Below are 17,797 nucleotides of genomic sequence, written 5' to 3'. Positions count from 1 at the left end.
ATGAGAGAAAAGACCCATTACTGGCACTGATGGCATCCACCACTGCCCCTGCAACCCAGAAATCTCAAGGAACTGCAGCCCTAAGTATAGAAAAGATTCTTCGCCCTGCTCATCTTTGTCTGAAGAAGCTTACAGTGAAAATGCTGGCACTAGATGGGGCAGTTTAGGCTTTCCTAAAAGAGAGAGAGAGAGAGAGAGAGACGAAAAGCAGCTGTATTCTATAAATAGTGTTCTTTCTACCTGTAACAAAAAAAGTGAGCATAAAGCTAGTAGTAGAAGATACAGATGTGTCATAAGTGAATTTAAGAATAATTTAGTTTAAATGTAGTGTTGAATGTGACAAATATAAGGGTTTGTTTGCTATATCTTTGACATCTTGCCGCATCATATTCCTGACACTGACTTGAAGAATTGGCTAGGGTGTCAGTGTCTGCAAGCAAATCAAATTCAAAACATCTGTGTTAATTGATTTCTTTCTCGTGAGTACACAAGCACATATTTTTTCTTGCCCCAGGAAGTAGATTTATTATGTGGGAAAGGACTTGAAGGTTGTTAATCCAAGGCTTTACCCCACCCCCATGACCCAGTTATTCACCTAACTGTAAAAAAGAGAGGGAGTTCTGGGAATAAGCATAGCTTGATTTTTCCTTCTCATGGCTGACTCTGCCTTGTAGTAATGGGGCTGTCTGGATTCATTGTTACTTTGATAGCAGCATACATGCTATATCCCTGTGCCATAGAAGAAAAAGTGCTTGATAGGCCTGGACTTCTGGAGAGTTTCTCTCCAACATTGCTTAATTATTTATTTATTTCCCTCAGTGATGTTGATCAATCAGGATAAGTAGGTAGTTCCAAATAGTTTTCTTGGACAAGAAGCACCTGAAGGATGATGGAGAAGAAAAAAACAGTAGGAAAATTTGAAGAACTATATAAACCTACAAAGGGCAGCCAAACACAGCATAGTAAGCTTGATGAGGTAAGGATGGGGTTGTAAAGAACTCTCACTGGGGGATCAACTCCCAAGCCTAGGGCAATTGATCCTGGCCAGGCACAACCCGTGCCTCCCTTACCAGGACTGAGTTAAACCAATGTCAGCCCTGCAAGGTAGGTAGACTGCTACCACCCCTTAAACTTGGTCACCCACTATGGGCCAAAGGGAAACCCAAAGTGCCAGAAATAGACCTGCCAAAGATTCCAAAAGACAAGAGCCAAAGATGCACTTCTTGTCCTGGAGTCTTAAGGCAAAATACCCAACTATACGGTAGTCTGTGGCTAAATGGCCAAGGTGCTGAATTCAGAGCCAAATTCCCCCTGCAATAAATACACACTGGTAAATACGAGGTAGCTTTATTAGAATAAAATATAAGTGCAAACATATAGCAGCAAAATAATTCCTTAAACCAAACACCCCAAGGTTTAGGTAAAATACAAAAGATACAGAGATTTCAAGTCACAAGGAAAAAATAACAAATCTGTGTAGCCTGGATAGCAGATGGAAGATGGAACCCCAACATCAGGTAGCACCAAGGAACATTGGGGGAAAAGACCCAGAATCTTAGTTCTACTTTTATGGGGAAAAGCCCAGCAACAGCCAGGAATTAATTAGCCAGTCAGTGGGCTTTTAATGGTGAACTCTTCCAGAGCTTTCGCACCTAACGGTCATGCGCTTCTCCAACCTTCCCAGGCCCGTGGCCTTGAGGTACCACTCTTAACCTGATAAGCAGGTATTCTTACTCACTGCCTAATTAATTGGATTCAGCTGTGGGAACTGACAGTGTATTTGTGACCATTTTGAAAACAACCTATCCTTACCTTAGTGCTCTTACATTTGCTCACAGATTGCTATATCTGTTACCTATGTACTGAATTTTAATTCAAGATAATATATTTCATCTGGGCATTAAGGCAAGTCATGTGTAACATTGAAATGTGACTTCTTACATGTTGAAAGTACAGTGTTGTCAAACATTAGATTTTAATTGTCCCCATAGAAGGACTTTGGAGTTGTACAGTAGGGCCCCGCTTTTTGGTGTTCCATTAATACAGCGCCAGCAAGGTGATCAGCTGGAGGGGGGGCTGGAGCTCCCTGCACTCCAGCTGATCTTGCCCGAGGAGGGAAAGATCAGCTGCAGCTCTCTACAGCCAATCTTTTCCTTTTCTGGTGTGATCAGACTCCCACTTGAGCTGATCGCGCCTGAGGAGGGAAAGATCAGCTGTAGCTCACTACAGCCGATCTTCTCCTCTTCTGGCACAATCAGACTCCTGCTGGAGCTTATCACGCCCAAGGAGGGGAAGATCTGATCTTCTCCTCCTTTGGTGCGATCAGCGGGTTTAGGTTCCAGACCCCCGCACTACAGCTGATCTGCTTTTTGGCGGTTTTCGTTTTCCAGCTGGGGCCTGGAACCTAACCTGCCCTATGAGTGGGGCCCTACTGTACTGAAGTTCACCCCTACAATAGTGACATGTTTTGCATTTCTGTTATGCATCACATTATGAATCTTCCATTTCTGAGATTGGAAAATAATTGTATTTATTTATTAAATTTATATCCCACCCTTCCTCCCAGAAGATTCAACATCTTATTACAACTAAGATTCACAATAACAGCATGCTAGATTTGCCTTTAAAATTTGTTTTGGTTTGACCTCCATGAATTTCTAGTAATCTTATGTTTCTGACCAATAAATGTAGTGGCTACATATTTAGATGGGAAGATAAGCAGTTCCATCTGATAACCAAATAAAGCGGTGAAGCTGTAATTAGCACAGTATACTGGCACCCCCAGTGTCAAAAATAGCTGGGTTTTATCTGCAATTTCACTATGCAGATACCATTCTGCTTATGTAAAGTCCTGAGAAAAATATTTGGGGGCAAAATGTGAAGACTGAAAGCACAAACTGGAACTCTCTTATATGTTTGAAGCTTACAATACTTACAAGATACTAAGATTAACAACAAGAAAATGCAATTGCCTGGAAAAGAACATAGGGAACACCTCCAAAATCTGAAAAACAGTATGTTGTTGCATTTAATGCCTATGACAAGAGTTCTGTTTGTTTTTAGTGATTATGGATTGTGCCATTAAATTCCAAATCGAGAGAGACTAGCTTTCAGTCCTAAGAACCATAGCACAGTTCTGTTTGCAGAACAGGCTTTGTCACCACCTCCTCCTTGCTCAGCCCCTGTGCCCCTGAGAGCTGTGGGAAGGACTGAGGAGGGGAAAAGAATGAACAGAAATCAGAAACATCTCTGCCCCGATGCATAAGCAAGTAACTTTTGCTAGTACTAGGGCTCTGTTGAATTCAAACCAGTATTCTCCAGCGATGCTCATTGCTGAGATGGATTTCTGTATATTAATTTTGTATATTAATTATAGTTCCTCTTGACTTATACTGTTTTGTAGCATTTGGTCTGATAACATCGAGGTTAAGCTTCCAGACCTATTTAGCTTTTGTTCCTCCTGGTTGTGTATCATTGAAGATTTCCATATTAATTCAGTTCCAATAATATATACTTCCTAATTTGTCTCAATTGACCCTTCCTGGCCTACTTTCCATTTAGATCTTTGTACACGATGAAGTATAATCAAAATGCTTGTCATTGGTTCAAACAGCAGCAGATTAATGATATCCCTGGCATCCTTATTGTCAATACAGCAGTTCAATATATAAATACGAATCTCTTGTATAAGAGCTTGAAATTTGAATGGAACTTCCTTGCTGTAAAAATGGGAATATGTGAGAACGGCAAAGTAAGTGATAGCATCTAGCAAGCTGGATTCCCACAGTTATATCAGAAAGAGAACTGCATAGATGTCTGCCTGAAAAATCAAAAAACCATCTGCACATAGACTGGTAACTTTCTCAGAATTAAGCTCTTTGGATTTGGATCTCTTGTTCAGCACTGCGTTTAGGAGCAGGACACCCAGGTGGCTGCCTGGGGTGCCTGTCGTGGGCTGTCTACTCAACTATCCACTCAGAAGCTGAAACAAACAGTACAATTAGTTTATCATCACTTGCAAAGCTGGCAACACTGACCTGTGTGTTGTTAGCATGGTTAACTTTAAAACATGTGGGAAATTTTACATTGTAGGTGTCCATTCAATAAATGGCCTGTGTGTTTGTGATCGGATAAGTGTGCAAATTTATTGTCTTTATATCACAGAAATACACCAGGCATGTAAATCATGCCTCAGAAGTTGTGAAATGTGCTCCAAATATAGTAAAGGAAAAAACCACACATGCACACACAGTATTCAAAAGATGAACAATTGGGGGAGGGGAGATGCACCTTGCCTAGGGCACCATTTGATCTATGGCTAGCCTTTTTGAAACCTGTAGGAGATAGCTTATAAATTTAAATTAGTGGTTTGTCTAGCACAGTGTTTCCCTGGGACTACTGGCAGGTCTGAGGCAGACATCCTTTCCAGCCTTGCTATCTTAAATCTTTCGTCTTGGGATATGTGTCCATAACTGATGCACCGGGATGTTCCTGGTAGTATGTAATATCATTGTTCGCAGTGCTGAATACTAAGCCAACAAAAAAGAAAAAAAATCAATTCGTAATCTTCAAGGCTACTGCAAATAGGCTATCAGAACCATTATCTTATGTGTTAAGTATTTTCCAGTCCATACTGCAGGCTTAAATGCATGATGATAAATAAGAAGCGGGTCATTACTAAACAGAAAATGAATGCCCTGTGTCAAACTTGTGCTAAAGTGAGAGATATGAATGATAGAGAAATTAATGACAACTCAACTTTTTACTAAAGGTTTTATTTTTGTTAGGCTGTCTTAGCACTAAGGAGTGTGTGTTTGTGAGAGTGAGAGTGACTGACTGACAGCCAGGCATACACATATTTTTATATATTCCCTTCAATTGATCTTGCTCTGAATACTGAGGTTCTTGCTAGAATAAATTCCCCACCCATTCAGCACATAGGAGGAACCTAAATCTTCCCGAGAGAGCATTTACCTTCTACTTAATGGTTTTTAATGGTACTTTCGTATTCAGGAAAAAAGAAATAAATTTGTATTTGATTGTGTTTACTACTGCAACAAATGCTTAAGTGGCAAGCTAAGAACCTTCCTTAGAAGCAGCTAATAGGAGAGATTAAGATGTCTTTGATCATCTTCTATCTAAAATGACAGGGAGATCTGTAATGTGTTTTCTTGCTTTATAGTGTAACAGGTCTTAAAATATTTTCTTGAGTCAAGTCTTAAGGAAGAGGCACTAAAAGTAAATTCTCCATGTATTCCTGCTCTGTACAAACTGAAGCTGACAGAATAAAACTTGCAAAATCTTGTCAATGAACTCCACATTTTGAGAGGTCTGGGATTCAGTCACTGCTGACTAACGTTGGCTTAAAGTTTCATGTTGTTAGTTTAACAATAGGAATGTAGGAAGTGGCATAGTATGTCAGACCATTCGTTTATCTACCCCAGTATTGTCTACTCTGAATGGCAGCACTTCTCCAGAAAGCTTTCCCAGCCTTACCTGGTGATGCCATGGATTGATCCTGGAACTTTTTGCATGCAAAGCATTTGCTCCCCCACCTTTCCTAAACTATCTTTCTTTATTGCTATTTAATATAATAAATGGCACACATGTCTGAACAATATTTATTGATGTGGGCCTAGGCCTGTTAAACCTGTGACTCAACAAGCTGAATGCTGCCCTATTAATGAAACCTTCCAGATGCCTGACAACCTCTCCTTTTTGAAGCAGATAAAATCAGAACTATCAAATATCTGGTGAACTCTGCTATAGTCTTGAACCCAAAATAGTTGGTATGACTTAAATATATTAATTCTGGCAGCCAGGCTGGCAGACATTCACTTTAACCTACCCAGTTTATTTCCACTTTTTGTACCTGTTTCTTGTCTTCTGAACAATACAGATAACAGAGTTTCCTATAGAGACATGTTGATTGGTACCTTGTTGTTTCTAACCTAATTTCAGTATTCATATATATAACTGAGAAATTTTTGTTACATTTTAATAAACTATAACAAAGTAAAATTAACCTCAAAATGTCATACGAGGTAGGCTGATTTCTTCACAGTCTAGGAAACAGTAAAAGGGAGTGATCCCAATCTGAAATCCCTAATAAAACTTCTTCCCAAGCAACAAAGTATTCAGTTGAATGACAATAATTTAAGTGCCATCAATTCTGTATACATATCCACATCCTTTCCTAATTTACTTGTTCAGGAATTAACAATCCCTTGAAAAGCCAATTTTAAAATCTGCTGGGCTGAATCCTCCAAGCCCATAACTCTCCAAGCCTTGTTTGTTCACTGATAACCAAAAGGACATAATGCCCATAAACAGCTTTTAAAAAGTGACTTTTTACTAATTATGGGTGTTCAGAGTTCATTCACCCTAGGGAATTTCATTCCATCATATTTCCTATAGAGATATGAATATACTTAGCTTAGGAATCTTTTAAAACTTGAGTACTGGCTTCACAAAACTATCGATGTGAATCATAACAGGCAAGTTAGGTTTACCTTTTATTTTCCTTTCTAAATTGCCTGGTCTCTACACTGCAAATAAAAATACCTCTTTTGATTGTGGTAGATACTACATATACCTAGCTGCTTGGTGACGCTACTGGTTTTGGAGGACTGAGTACTAAGGAGTTTAGAAATGCTCACTTTGAAGAGAATGGGTATTATTATGTGCTTGCTCTAGGACAGTGGTTCCCAGTCTGGGAGGGGGGGCGCAAACAGTAAAGAAAGGAATTTATTTTTTTATTTATTAAAAGTCTTCCCTCCCTAGATGCTGTCTGTTCCCCACTGCTGCTGCAGACAACACCTTCCCCTTGCTCCACTCAAGAGGGGAGGACTTTTGCTGAAGCGGCAGAGCGTTTTTCAGGTGGGCCAAGGGCAGGTGTCTGCCTATAAAACATGTGGCAGGTGCCAAAGGAGGCTGAGGATAGAGCTACCAGGAAGAAGAGGGGATTACTATCGCCAACTCCTGTCTCCTCGCACTGCCACTGCGGAAACACCCTTGTTCAGAATGAGAGGAGAGGGGTTTTCGTGAAGCAAAAGAAACAATGACACAGAAGGAACTCAGAAATGACACACAAGGAACTCAGAGGTGGAGGTAGGGTGTTCCTCACCTGAGCACAACTCAAGCTGTTTTTGTTTCTGGTGCCCAAACAATATGAATGTGCCAGTTTCCACCAGTTGCAGCATGCTGAAGGCACTTTCAGATGTCAGTACCCCAGTTAGGAGGAGCTATTCTCTGAAGAACAGCACACAGTACATGTGGGAGATTACCTTGGAGACTGTAATGACAGTACAGACATAGGACCTTTTTTTTTCAAATGAAGAGAGATCTTGTGCAAGCTTTAGTCTGGTAAATATCACTTCTATGTAAGAATTCAGTATTATAATTTTTTTTTAAAAAAAACAAATGGAGATTAATGTTGCCCAAGCTCCAAGCACAAGCCTCCAGCGTGCCCATTTGAAACATCATAACTAAGGCTGGTAATATTTGCTTTAGTGCAGTTCTTAGGGGGAAATATTTTTAAAAGGCTACACACACATGCACACATGGAAAAGGAGGCTTTTTTGCTTGGTATGCTCTGAGGACTTGGTGACAACAACGGGGACTCCAGAGCCATGGCAGGAATGCCCCCAGTGCACTTACAGGCAGCGGTTTGGCACTCCTTCTCTCTCTTGTCTGATTCCTCTGTCACTCCAATCTTTCTGTTCAGGTTTTGTTTTACTTTAAAAGGGTGAAACCAAGAGGGAGGATGAGTGTGGTTTGAGGAGGAAAACAAGAGGGCAAGGGGCCCCTTTATAGTCTTTGCCCATAAACCCCCAGAAACCTAGAGCCAGCCCTGCCTACATGCATGCCCAGAACGGAAAAAGGCAGTAGAGGGTGCGAGAGAGGCAACCCCCTCCCCAGATACGTTCTGTCAAGCTATTCCCACTGGTGTGGACAGCAAGTGGCAGAACAACAATGAATGAATATCCATGACTGACAAAATGGAAATGTGAAAGCTGATGTGCTAGTTAGCCACATGCATGCACATTCACATGGTTCATGATATAAGACCCCCTTCTGGAAGCACATGGAGTACAGTGAACACCAAAGCACAGTTATTGCCAAAAAGTGGCATTTTGTGGTGACATCTTATTTTTCTGGGATTTTTAACTTATTAGCTAGGTAAGTGATTCATTTTACAAGAATCTCCTCTATCATAAGTATGTATAAACCTACTTTTTAAGATGTCCAGTGAATAGTATGTGAGAGGAATAAAGATAATGATTTCTCATCAGAACCATGACTGAGGTTAACATTTGCAAGGCTGGCATGTTTGTTTTGTAACAATTCAAAGTAAATATAGCCTGAGTTTTATGCCAAGTTCAACTTCCCATGCAGATTATGTTATATATATCATTGCTTTGGGGGAAGAAAGTTACCTTTTTGCCATTCCTTAACCACTCCTTGTGTGTTCTTGAGAAACTGATCTGAATTAAGCAAGCTTTAGTATGGAGGTTCAGTCTTTGTCATCTCCAGCTATGGCTTGAACAGCTGCCATTCAGAATAGACCACTGTTCTTTAACCTTGGGTCCCCAGATGTTGTTGGACTACAGCTCCCACCATCCCCAAACAGCATGGTCAATAGTCATGGATGATGGGAGTTGTAGTGCATCAACATCTGGGGACCCAAGGTTGAAGAACAGTGGTATAGACTATACTGAGCTGGATGAACCAATGGTCTGCCTTGCTAAAAAGGAGCTTCCTATATGCCAGATGAGCCTATTTACGCTACACATTTTTATCTGCTGTTGGAAAACTTTAGTCCAAATTCATTTCATTGACCTAAAGAAGAACTTACACATTGTGATTGGAAGTCATGGGGGGGGGGAACCCATTTGAGTAGATTAAACTTCCTGGAAGATCATTAATAAGATAATAATAAGATATTATTTATTTCAACAGTTTAATGCTAATCTTATAATTCTCATGCTTACTAACTCTCTGATGCATTACTGCCTTGAGCTCCGCTATATCAATATGGCAATAGTACATATCAAGTTCCCTGTTTCCAAGAAGGCCTAAAGAACTGTGCCAAACAGATTATCATTATAAAGGTCCATTTCATACTTATAAACCAACTAAACTTTGGAGGTAGGCAAAACAAATAGTAAAGAAACACTTTTCTTTGTTTTGTTTTTTTAAATCTTTTCAGGTGTGTTTTCAGAATTCTAATTGAAGTTATGGTTTTCCACCTTGAGTCTGTGTAGTGCACAGTTTGCAAATTGCCTGTATCTGCAGTAGGGGATGGACTGCAGCTACTATTACTCTCCAGTACATTTACTCTTTCTTTTTGTAAAGTACTTCTAGTCTTTGCTTGAAAAGGCAATTCCCTTTGGCTAAACAACCAAGGAATAAAAAGTAGTATGTGGCAAAGCCTTAAGGCAGGGGTGGAGAACCTTTTTCAGTCCGAGGGCTGTTTATCTTCTGGGCAGTCTTCAAGAGCCACATACCACAGATGGGTGGCACCAGAGGCAAAAGTGGGAAGAGCAATTAATGTAAATGTTGCCTTTGTACAGTAGGTTAGTTTCTAAACACACCCGTCTCTTATCTTCCATCCAGGGAAGCAAGAGGCATTATCAGTAATTATCAGGCATTATCATTATCAGTCCCAAGGAGCCCATTTCCAAGGTTGGAAAGGATTTAACTGAGTCACCCAGATGATCCCAACTGAGACAATAGCAGGAATGATCAATGATCATTTACACAACAGCTGGTATACCACAGTGGGGAGGAGAGCCTGGCTGGGAGTCCAGAGTCTGTGAGTTCAAATCCCCGCTCATGTCTCCTGGGTGTCAAGGGCCAGCTAAAGATCACCCCCACAGTGAGTGGCTCAGGAGTTACATGCCCTGCCACCTGTGGAGCTGTGGTCAAGCTGCACAGTCCCAAGGACACATTTCAGCCAGGCAAGAACACTCAAGAAAGGTGTGAAGCAAGTCCATTAGAGGGTATGTCTGAGGAGAGCCAGGAAGACTGCATTTGGCCCTTAGGCCTGAGGTTCCCCACCCCTGCTTTAAACACTAAATTAGGAAACTAAAAGAAAAATACCTCCTTAAGAAACAATGAAACAAGTTTATCTGCAAGTTGAAAAGGGCATGAATGAAGCTCTGTTTTACATTTTTTTGTAAAATTGCAGATCCTTAATACTGTTTCCCACTATTTGAAACACCCAACAGGTTCTCTTGTCAAATGGCTCATTTACTTTTTAGAATGATTACTGAGAGCTTAATTCTGCCTTTTAAAAAGGTTATCTGCTTTTAGATAAAAAAGAGCGTTATTGGAAATGTGATGACTGTCTTCAGCTACCAAGTCTAAGTCTATCTAATACTCAGGAATCCAGCACAAGCGGTTTACTTGCTCTTTCCTTGCAGAATTTCTCCTTTATCTCTATTCAGTGAAAAAAAAGTCCCAAGGAGATGTTTTCCTCACTTCACTGTTCTCTTGAGTTTCCCTTGTTATTTCAAACTCTTCATTCTGTGACATATGAACATGCAGTATCTTCTTAGCTTTCCATATAATGCTAACTTTTTTAGATTGTTTGAGGAGCACAAGTGCTCTATTGTACCACTATGTTGTCTCCCTCCTGTCCTGCTCAGGTTCTTACAAGCTATTTACTCTTCAAGCATTTGCAACCTTTGAGAAGACTACTCACAGTTTGGTTGGCTGTGTTCATTGCTTGATGTAGCCATTTTCCCCCCAACAGGTTGGAAAGGATTTAACTGAGTCACCCAGATGATCCCAACTGAGACAATAGCAAGAATGATCAATGATGATTTACACAACAGCTGGTATACCACAGTGGGGAGGAGAGCCTGGCTGGGAGTCCAGAGTCTGTGAGTTCAAATCCCCGCTCATGTCTCCTGGGTGTCAAGGGCCAGCTAAAGATCACCCCCACAGTGAATGGCTCAGGAGTTACATGCCCTGCCACCTGTGGAGCTGTGGTCAAGCTGCACAGTCCCAAGGAGCCCATTTGCCCCCCCAGCTGGCAGTTGCAGACAAGGAATGGGCTGGCTTGTGCAGCTGTGGCAAGCTGAGCAGGCCCTAGCCAGCTGGGGAGGACTAGCCTCAGAGGGAGGCAATGGCAAACCCCCTCTGAATACCGCTTACCATGAAATCCCTATTCATAGGGTCGCCATAAGTCGGGATCAACTTGAAGGCAGTCCATTTCCGTTTTCATTTACACATCCTGAACGTCAGTGATTCTGGGAGAAAAATGCATAGTAACTGGTAAAATATTGCAGAAAATAGTCCCCCCAGCTTTTAAAGAAGTATCTTCTCACATTCCAAAGCTACATCCTGCTAAAGTTGCTCAGCAAACTTTGTTGTTGTTGCATGTGTATAGATACGTAGGTAATGCAAACTTGATATGGTGTTATATTAGGTTAATTGTCTGGATGATGATGCGAATATTTAGTATATGTACTTGATTGATAATTCTGGACCCCAGAAGCTTTGTGTAGTCTTATGTCAGTGGTTTGCAAACTGAGTTCTAAGACAACCTGTACTTTCCTCAAATGTTTACCAGGAGGTTCCTCAACAAGAAAATAAATGGTAAGCTCCCTTGAAAGACTGCTTGCACATCATTCCCAATTATTGTCTAACATGTGCAGCTATAGGTAGTGTTGGGTGCATGCAGAGCAATGATGACATCCATCCCACCTGGGTAGCTCATTGCACAAATTGTGTACACCCTAAAACTCTTCACATGCAGAAATTTACGTAAAGCAGCCTTCAAAAAATTTTATCTGAAGTTTAAACATTTGAAAATACTTTTTGTATACCCTAGAGGCACAGGGTTCTGCCTTTTACCAAGTTGGACCATTTAGCTCAGTATTGTCTACACCAGGGGTGGGGAACCTTTTCTAGCTGATCTCCCCATCCCTGCCAGGGCAAATTTGATAGATGGGCAGAGCTGCCCACCTGCAGTCGCCTGACATCATTGTGATGTTGGGTCGTGCTGCACTTTGATGCCCAACTTGTCAGGACTTCGAAGCACAGCATGGGTCTGTTTGAAAACCCTTTTGCAAAGAGCCATGCTCTTTAAACCTCCAAAAAATGGGTTCAAAGAGCAATGTGAGGCTGTTTACAAAAGGGCTTTCAAACTCCCTATGATGCTCTTTGAACCTCCAGGTTTCAGAAGTTCAAGAAGCAGCACTGGGAGGAAGAAGTAGTTTCCACTGAAAATTTCCCCCCTCTGTTTTAATGGCAGTTTCAGTGGAAACTGTTTTCCCTCCTGGAGAAGGCACAATCCCACAGCCCATGATGGGTGGTGGGAGCGCACCTTGCTCCAGCAAAGAGTCAATGAGAAGCTCACTTTAACCTCCCGATTGTTCCTTTGAAGCCCTGTCCTTAAGTTAGTGATCTTTAAACAAGCTACTGAGATAATGAACTCTAGAGGGTGATTGTAAAGGGGATAAAACAGAAGAGAGTTATTGTAAGTATGGCAGATAATATATGTAAAACACTTTATAGACTAATACTCTACAGATGTATAAATAGTAGTATTATTCCAAGAAACTATTCCTTGCAGATGAAAAAAAGTACTGTTAGGGTGTAAGAAATAATTCTGCAGGTTAGTATCTTGTTTGCATATGAATTTCATTTAGTGTTGGCTTTGGTGTTTTATATAAAGGTCCTCCTTTGAATCTCTGTTTAGAGAAAGAAGTTTAGATTTTTCTAAAAATGAATTATCTTGAAATTAGTAAAACATGCCACTTCCTCATGTGTGTGCTGATTAACGTAAAGGATCTTTCACTCAGTTGTGTTCTGTCTAGAGCTTCAGAGAAGGGTGAGGGAGGGAGCTCAGGCTATTCACATTGTAAAAGCTCAGACTAGCACTTTGACATTTAGAGGGAGGACTCAATGTCTTTGTAAATTCTTCTTCGTATTACTGCCATGTCTCTGGGCTCCAACCGTTTCACAAACCATAATATTTTTTAGTGAGTGACTGATCTGTATTATGTGACCCAGCCATCAGAAGAATCTTGAGATGTTGTTTGTATAAACTGTAATACAATCTGACACTGAGCATTTGGTTACAGGCTTTCATAGACCTATTGGCGATACACTATCCTCCTGGATTTGGGCATAAGGTTTATCTGATACCTTCCCAAAAAAAGCCCCTCATTTTCTCTGTTCCCCACTTAAATAACTCAACACATCTGGGTTAACACTGTAGGATCATTGTCCTTTCCGTTTCCCTGCAGCTCATATTGCTACAATATTTCTTTAAGTATCTGATTACTAAATAGGCAATACTGTTTTTCCTCCCCAAACAAGGTTGTTTTTAAATAGATTTTTAGGAATTAATTTGTATTTAATTGGTACTATTTGCATAAAGTATGTGTGTGTGTTTGTGTAAGAGACTATGCATGTTTACTTGGAAGTAAATCCCATTATATTTCATGAGGCTTACTCCCAGAAAAATGTGCATCAGATTGTAGTATATAGTACTACATATAGTAAATATAGTAAAGTTAGTGGAGTTTTGCAAATGGAACAACAACGTTAAGGGGCTTATGTGTGTTGCTTTTGGGGGCTTTATTGTTGACCATACTGTCTTCAGTTACAGGAATGATAAAAACTGAAACTAAATCCTTTTAATTCAATAACAAAAGGGCTAAATTTTAGGAAGGGGAGATTGGGAATCTGATACAGCTCCATATACATAGGAAGTTAATCACTGAAGAGAGTAAATCTGAGCAGGCAGGATAGCCTTAAGGTGTGCCTACTTGATATGCCTGCATTGAATCTATTGCAGTAAGTCCTGGTATATTGTTCCAGTTAAGGGAGTTTGTGCATGGTACTCTGATTTCTTATAGTAGTTCCAGTTAGACTATGGCTGATTTTTACATTTTGAATCTGATTCAGCTTTTCAGGTTCTTTTTAATGTGAAAAACTGAGAACCCTAAAGACAATAGTTTTCTAAATATCATATGAACAGCCACATGCAGGTGAAAGTTTCAATACATGTGTTTCCATTGACCCTAAGGGCAGATACTTAATACAACTACAGTGTGTTTCCAGTGTATGAAAATGAATTGTAAAAAACTGCTCATGGACTCTTGACATTCCTACACTATGTATAAAATTTTGAATTTTTAATAATTTCCAGAGGAGGATATTGCAATGTATACATAACTGGTAGCTTATTTAATTTATACTTAAAAAAATTAAAATATTACTTTGGTTTTGTTTACATTAACTTGAAATGTGGTAGGAACAGGAAATAATATGTTTGAGATTCTTTTTTATTAATGCTTCTTTTGCTTTTTCAGTTTAGCATACGCCAGCAAATCTGTAACTAATCATCCTACTTACTTTTTTTTCTTTCAGGTGGTAGAGATCATGTCAAGTGCCATTGGAGAATTAGTACAAGGAATATATTATGAAAATTCAAATTTAGCAAAGGTAAGTTCCTGGACTCACACAACTGTACTCGATATGTACCCAAATTACCCTTTCCATCCCACTGAAAAAAAAGATGGCGTGAATCTGATCAAACAGACTGAATTAAAATAGAAACTCCTTATGATGTTGCAGTTAATGGGCTGTAACATTTCAGACAGTAGGCAGCGCAAATGTTTGAATTACCTTCCTAATATAATATAGTAACTCCCTTCATATTTTCTCTGAAATGTTGTGTTGTATGTATTATGTAGGAAGAATTAGAAATCCAATTCTCCCACTTGCAGTCTGAAAAAATCTATAGTCACATCTTGCAAATAACGCAACAAAAGTTGCTATCCTGCAAAATGACTAGCCTGCCAAGAGGCTAGTAGCCTATGTTTCTCTGGTGACTGCAGAAGATGGCAAGCCTCCTCTTCTGCCACCAGCATGGAAATACAGACTACTAGTCTGTCTAGTCAAAAAATACTTGCTGTCTTATCAAGTGGACTGGCAAAGGAGGAATGGAGCAATCCATCCCTCCTTTGCCAGCCTGCTTCGTTTTCAAGGTGGTCATGGAGGAATGGGCTTTCCTTTCTTCCTGCAGGGATGGAGAGATCCATCCTTCCTCCACCAGATCACTTGTCTGTACAAAATTCCTAGTCATCTATGATTACTAGGCGAGTTATTAAATACAAGACTAGGCTAATCTGGAAACCGCTGTGTCTGGTGGGGCTTCTGGTTGTCTGTTTTTAGATTGTAAGTTTGCTTATTTTTCATAGTGGGTCCTGAATATCCCTGATTCAAACCGGGTTTTCTGCCTTCTTTCTGCTTTCTCTCACACAGCTGGTATAATACAGTGGGGAGGAGAGCCTGGCTGGGAGTCCAGAGTCTGTGAGTTCAGATCCCTGCTCCTGTCCCCTGGGTATCAAGGGCCAGCTAAAGATCACCCCCACAGTGAGTGGCTCAGGGGTTACGTGCCCTGCCACCTGTGCACAAGCTGCATAGTCCCAAGGAACCCAATTGCCGCAGCTGGCAGTTGCAGACAAGGAAGGGGCTGGCTTGTGCAGCTGTGGCAAGCTGAGCAGGCCCTAGCCAGCTGGGGAGGCCTAGCCTCAGAGGGAGACAATGGTAAACCCCCTCTGAATACCGCTTACTATGAAAACCCTATTCAGAAGGTCACCATAAGTCGGGATCGACTTGAAGGCAGTCCATTTCCATTTTTCTGCTTCCTCTCAAGGCTGAATAATAGCACGGCGAGGAAGGAACTGAAGGATTTGGGGACATGGGAAAGTGAGGGGGAAAATGAATCTAGATCAGGGATGGGGAACCTATTTCATCCTGAGAGTTACATTCCCTTCTAGTCAGCCTTCTGGGGACTGCATACCTGTGGTGGGTGGAGCAATATATACTAATTTTACCTTTGTTCATAGCTTTTTTTTACACATACTCGCACACTCCTCTCTATCCCGCATACAGGCAGGGCAAAAAGCATGATCAGAGTTCAAGGACTTATTCTAGCTAGGCAAAAACACTCGTGGAAGGGTGCAAAGCAGAGCTGGTGAGGGGAGTAGCCTGAGAAGAATCGCAAGGACCAGATAGAGAGGCCTGAAGGGCCATCTTTGGGCCCTGGGCCTGAGGTCTAGATGAAAGGCAGACAGAATGTTGATCACATTCCTAATACGAGGATTGCTGGTTTTCTCACTGTTGGTACCAAGCAAGCTTTCCTGGGGATGGAATTCCACCACTGGGATGCTACTACTGAAAAGGCCCTCTGTTCACTAGTCACCTGTCGAGCCCCTGAAGGCACTCAGAGCACAGTCTCTTATGAAGATATTAACTGATGGGTAGATTAATATGGGAGAACTGGCAGACTATCATAACCATGGTGGGTCCCTGGCAAAAACCTGACCATTACATTTGGAACCAGCTGAAGTTCAATAGGATGTGGTTCTGTTGTTGGATTGGGGAGTGCATTAATACTTTAGAATGGCCAGAATGCAATTCCAGCATGCTTTGACTGATGATGCGGGAAAGCCATCTGATATTGCTGTATAGTAGGACATATGTGAGCGTTCTGCCTTACCATTCTGCCTTAGTCACTAATTAGCGTTGGGCAAAACATTCTCTCCTAGCCTAGCATCTGTGATAAGGATTAACTTACCCAACAGGGTTCTGTATATGAAGCATTGTATGTGCAACATTCCCTCACTCCCTTGCTTAGCATGACCTTTGTGGGAGTTTTTTAAAAATGTTTTTAAAATGTGTGTACGTTTCTTTATTTAGCTGTTTGTTGTGTGATACCATGGACTTCTTTGGGAGGAAGAATATTTATTATTAATAATAATAGTAAGAGCTGCCAGCAGGGGAAGTCTTCCTTTATCAGAGGCTGAGTGAGTTCAAGCTATTTGGCCTCACTCCCTTGCCAACAGTAGTGAGAGCTACTGTCTAGTTACTAGGCCCTAGTAGGTGATGCCTGAACGGCAACACCAGGAAATGCTATCTGAATAAGCATGGTGCAACAGGAACATGGGACGCTGCCTTATACCAAGTCAGACCGTCTAGTTCATATTGGCAGCGACTTCCAAGGTTTCAAGAAAGAGTCCTGCCAATTCCTACCTGGAGATGCCAGGTTGAACTTAGAGCTTTCTGCATGCAAAGCATGTGCTCTACCACTGAGTTATGGTCCCTTTTTTCTCAAGAGCAGATGCTTGTTTGGTAAATGAACCCACAGTCTCATGCCCAAAGTGAGAACTATGCCCTGAGATATATAAGACAGACTAACAAGACACAATATGGGCACCATATATTTTCTCTTTCTGAAATAAGAATATAATGTGATCATATTGTGATCACTCTTTTGTAAACTGATTTGAAAGCTTCTTGGGGCTATGTAGTAGGATATTGTTTTAAAATGAAACATATTGCACTTTGAACACCCTTGGAGATATATAAATGCAAAGTGTTAATCTTCTGGAGGATCTCACTACCAAACTCATAATGGAGGTAAAAATGTCTTCCTGGCTAATAAGCTCATAATTTTAGTCATACTCCATTTTCCTTGCCAAAAAAAAGAAGAAACAGGGAGATGGACTATTTTTAGAAATAAATGCAAGAAGGAATGGGCGGATGAGTGTATGGCATATGATGCTCAAATCCCCGTTTCTCAAAACTGCTGGGAAGAATGTACCCTTTTTTAGAATTTTAAATAAGACATTCCTTTCAAATAATTTTTTCATTATAGTTCAAAATAAAAACCTTTCTGATAAAGCTATTGTTTTAGAGTGGGTTTTCTTGGTCAATTGGAAGGGAATGCAGAAAAGATTATATGGTAACAGAGGAAGGGAAAGTATAT

At 40.7% G+C, this 17,797-nt stretch overlaps 2 protein-coding genes across 4 annotated transcripts in view; one reads left to right on the top strand and one right to left on the bottom strand.

Moving 5' to 3' along the window:
- Positions 1 to 17,797, top strand: part of PDSS2 (decaprenyl diphosphate synthase subunit 2) — a 123,345-nt gene that overhangs the window by 85,897 nt on the left and 19,651 nt on the right. For all 3 annotated transcript variants that reach the window (XM_061623519.1, XM_061623518.1, XM_061623517.1), the window contains one exon: positions 14,392 to 14,466. In XM_061623519.1, coding sequence (XP_061479503.1) covers positions 14,392 to 14,466 — 75 coding nt within the window. The remainder of the gene's footprint in view (positions 1 to 14,391; positions 14,467 to 17,797) is intronic.
- The window catches only part of LOC133383223 (uncharacterized), a 53,425-nt gene that overhangs the window by 32,266 nt on the left and 3,362 nt on the right, over positions 1 to 17,797 (bottom strand). Inside the window, exon 2 of the mRNA XM_061623520.1 lies at positions 11,164 to 11,258. The gene's annotated coding sequence lies outside the window, so the exon portion shown is untranslated. The remainder of the gene's footprint in view (positions 1 to 11,163; positions 11,259 to 17,797) is intronic.

This window comes from Rhineura floridana, chromosome 4, assembly GCF_030035675.1.
Source record: "Rhineura floridana isolate rRhiFlo1 chromosome 4, rRhiFlo1.hap2, whole genome shotgun sequence".
NCBI classification, from domain to species: Eukaryota; Metazoa; Chordata; class Lepidosauria; order Squamata; family Rhineuridae; genus Rhineura; species Rhineura floridana.
The sequence above is the reverse complement of the archived record's forward strand: the minus strand, read 5'-3'. Positions and strand labels throughout refer to the sequence as shown.